We start from the raw sequence: 3,606 nt of genomic DNA, 5'->3' as shown, positions 1-3,606 counted from the left end.
TTCTAATCAGATTATAAAAGTAAAATGTCATATAAAATATGTAAGAACAGATCTTTCTAGATTATTCAGAAACTGTCTGCCAAGTACTTTGAGGTTGTTCTAGTAAATACATAAAAATCATCCATCCAAGATCTTTTCATAAATCACCACTTAAAAAAAAGGAGGGAGACATTTTCTTATGCTCTTCTTGGTGCTAAAATGCAGGAATTCAGTGGCAGGTCTGTACTCCAGTGTGGTCCCTGTTACTTGAAGGCTCAGGTGCCAGGTCAGGGGAAGTTCCCATTTACCAACGAGCATGGATAAAGGCTTTTGTAAAGATCTGTCTATGAGAGAAGGTAAAGTTTGGCTGGATAAATCTGTGCTATGTCTGGGTCAAGGTGTTCCAGTGATTTCTGACTGATGACATTGTGAGCAAGTACAGACTTGAGCACAGAGTGATGCAGAGAGATTTGCAATATAGACCAATCAGACGTCACATTCTCCACCCAGTTTTGCGAGGCAGGCCTGTGTACATAAGCAGGCCTGTGTGTAACCATGGTATTAACATATATAGAACAGATGATATTATTTTGGCTGTATGGTCTAATTCCTTGCCAAGTTTCCAGTAGCTTAACCATGATCTAATTTGAAATAATTAAATCAGTTATGTTTTTTTAGAACACATTTCTCATCTGTAGGGCTATGAATATCATCACTACAATCATAGCTAGAATAGTTTTTATAATAACTTATCAGTTTAAGTGATAAAGTTTACAAAACTCTCTGTAAACAAAAATTACCAAAACAGGTTGCTAACTTGTGATCCTGAATACTATCCCAATAGTTGTGCCATAAGGTGGTGTAGGAACCATGGGTTTAAGCTTTAGAGCTTTTATAAATTTGGCCTGTAAAGTTTAAATTCTACACTAGACCTATATCTAGAATTCAGTTTCTGAAGTCCATTTTACATCTTCTACCAGATTGCTGTCTGATGAAGCTCCTAGACATAGAAATCTAGATCTGATTTGGTATTTGATCTTAAACCAATATGCAAATTGAACACAGGCAATATGAGGGAAAAGTGTGGGGTTGAATAGAAATGTAGAGACATATGTTTTATATTTGGTTTAGTTTGTTAGAAAACATTACACTCTTGACTTCTGTTGTATTAAAAATATAATTGCATGTGATGGAAATTTACAATTCAGACTTTATTCTGCCTTTCTTGTACAAATTTCTTCTGAGTCTTAGCACAATTAATAGGTAAAACACAAGAATTGTACCACCCACTTTTCTAAAACCAATTGCTTAAAACATCTTTAAGTCTAAACAACAAAAATATAAATCTTTTTCATAAATGGACATGTGCAGACATACAAGCTTAGGATTTTAATTTGAAATGAAAGGAACTCTCTAGCTTCAGCCAGTGAGAGCCCAGGTTTTGTTCATCATAGTTTTCTTGTGTTCCTAAAATTGTATTTGTATTCAGTTTCATTTGAATATGTTTTTGATTTGTCCAAACAGCAGATGGCTGTGATAAAGCGTCTGTTTTTAACTTGGCACTTTCCATTCCACATTCCTTTACTATTCATAGCACACCAGTCATAGTGGTCTCTAGTACACATAAAAGGAGGCAGTTTGACTTGCCGATGCACTTACTCTCAAATATGTGAGTATTTACAAACCCATAGCATTATTTCTTTTTAATATTGAGAAGACCACATACTAGATATAGAAGGTGGCTATTTTTTCATCTCTGCCACTCTCATGAAATGTGAGACACTGGAACAGAAACTGAGTCTGCAGCAAGGAACCTCTGTATTTAAAATTAGATTCATGTAGAGCCTCTGTTCCCATGGGGAGAGGGGGATTACCATTGGCAGACAGATTTTTTCTTGAAGACAAAGTTGTGGGATTTCAGCCTAAACTGTCCAGGAACATGGACAATTAAATACTCATCAGATTAAATAACAAGATTACTTAAAATGTATAAGAAAAAAAGGCATTTGTGCAAGAGCAATGTGTTTTTATTACTGAGGTTTCACAAAGAAGAATTTGGTGCTTTTGTAAGCAATTTTTTTTTCTTCAGTTATTATATTAAACAAAACCAATTTTCTAAAATGTCTTTAAAGGTTTTCTTTCAAATTAATTTGACAGAAAGTACAATTTCTATTTATTGTGTTTTCAAGCAAGTAAAGTCAAGCAAATAAATTATTTTTTCTCATAGTTTGAAACATGCAACACACTTCTAAAAAGTAATCTCTTGAGAGTTTTTTGGTATAGAATCTTGAACTGTGGAAATTGGGATTTTTCTCTTCATGGTATATTTCAGTTCATGTGCTTTTCCAGAGAGAAGAATTTAATCTCAAAACTTAGAAAACAGATTTTTTGGTACATAAATTTCCATAAGATTCACAACTTGTCCATTCCTTCTTTAATATTTATGACTATGTATGACAAATGCTTATTGCTTAGAAATACAATTCCTGCTAATTAAATCAAAACTGTGCTCCATTTTCAATATGTTATCAAATAGATTTTTTTCTTTTCTCCTGCTGAGACTAGCCTTAGTTTGCTACTGTTTGAACAGCCTGTGTTTTCAACCTATAAGTAGCTGGAGGCAAGCAGTATAACAGTTCACATCAAACAGTAAACTCAGCATACAAAAAATATATACAAATAATTTCCTTTAATAAATACAGCTACATGCTTACTACACCCTACATCATTGCATGATTGATATAATTTTGTTACATTAAGAATGATTTTATCTCACCGATAACTATAGACATGGTTCTAATTCTTTTCCACTGAGTTCTTCATTTCAACAACCAAAATGCCATCATGGCAGAAAAGTGCAGACAAGTCTTTGTTCTCCACTCCATCAGGTAATTTGTATTGTCTGGTGAAGCTTCTGGATATGAAACCATGTTCGTCCATCCTGGGCCCGTGCTGAGCTTTAATCAGGAGCCAGCCTTCGAAAGTCTGGATAATGATATCTTCGGGGCGGAACTGCACAACATCCAGCAAGACCCGAAAGTGTGTGTTTTCCTCCTCCTGGCCGCTCTTCCTGGCCCCAGCCGTGCTTTCTGTGGCACACCTTGGGTCGCTCTGTGCAGCGGTGGCAGGGCCCGGCAAAGCATATAAAAGGTGGTTCAGTCTGTGTGCTTCCAGCTCTTGGTCAACAAACTGCTCCTGGTAGCGTACAGGAGTTTCCACCCAATGTCTTATGACAGCTTCTGCCATTGCTGAGGCAGAAAGATCAGCTGCTACTCCTGCTGCGTTGGGAAACTGCAGAGTCAGACTGAGCTTTGCCCAGCCGTGTGTCTTACCCGCAGACCAGTCTATCAGTTGATGTCGCCTTTCACTTTTAGAACAGGCAGAGCTAACATTTAATACAGCGTCCTGTGTTCCAGTGCTGTGAGACTTGTTTCGTCTTTTATCCACTAACAATAGAGCACTATTTATAGCACTGCAGCCTTGAGTGGCTTCAACACATGCATGGCTTTCATGCAGGAGTGGTAAAAGAAATGTTTTAATGCATGCCTTCTTATTGCAATATTGTGCTGTTTATAATTATGAATAATGATTAAATAATGTGAAAGATCTTTTTATTTAAATGGAAGT

The 3,606-nt window shown here is 36.3% G+C and overlaps 1 protein-coding gene across 1 annotated transcript; it reads right to left on the bottom strand.

Annotated features, from left to right (window-relative positions):
• Positions 1–1,836: 1,836 nt before the first annotated feature.
• On the bottom strand, positions 1,837–3,315 carry HSPB3 (heat shock protein family B (small) member 3). The gene has a single exon (XM_064405101.1). It carries the CDS (start codon positions 3,223–3,225, stop codon positions 2,776–2,778), a length of 450 nt encoding a protein of 149 aa, XP_064261171.1. The 5' UTR covers positions 3,226–3,315; the 3' UTR covers positions 1,837–2,775.
• Between the last annotated feature and the right edge of the window lie 291 nt (positions 3,316–3,606).

Source organism: Passer domesticus, chromosome Z (assembly GCF_036417665.1).
Source record: "Passer domesticus isolate bPasDom1 chromosome Z, bPasDom1.hap1, whole genome shotgun sequence".
NCBI lineage: Eukaryota > Metazoa > Chordata > Aves > Passeriformes > Passeridae > Passer > Passer domesticus.
Note: the sequence above shows the minus strand (reverse complement) of the source record. Positions and strands in the feature narration are given on the sequence as shown.

What these genes read in the sequence shown, in the direction of transcription:
- HSPB3 (XM_064405101.1), bottom strand. Translation starts at nt 3,225, where the DNA reads ATGGCAGAAGCTGTCATAAGACATTGGGTGGAAACTCCTGTACGCTAC.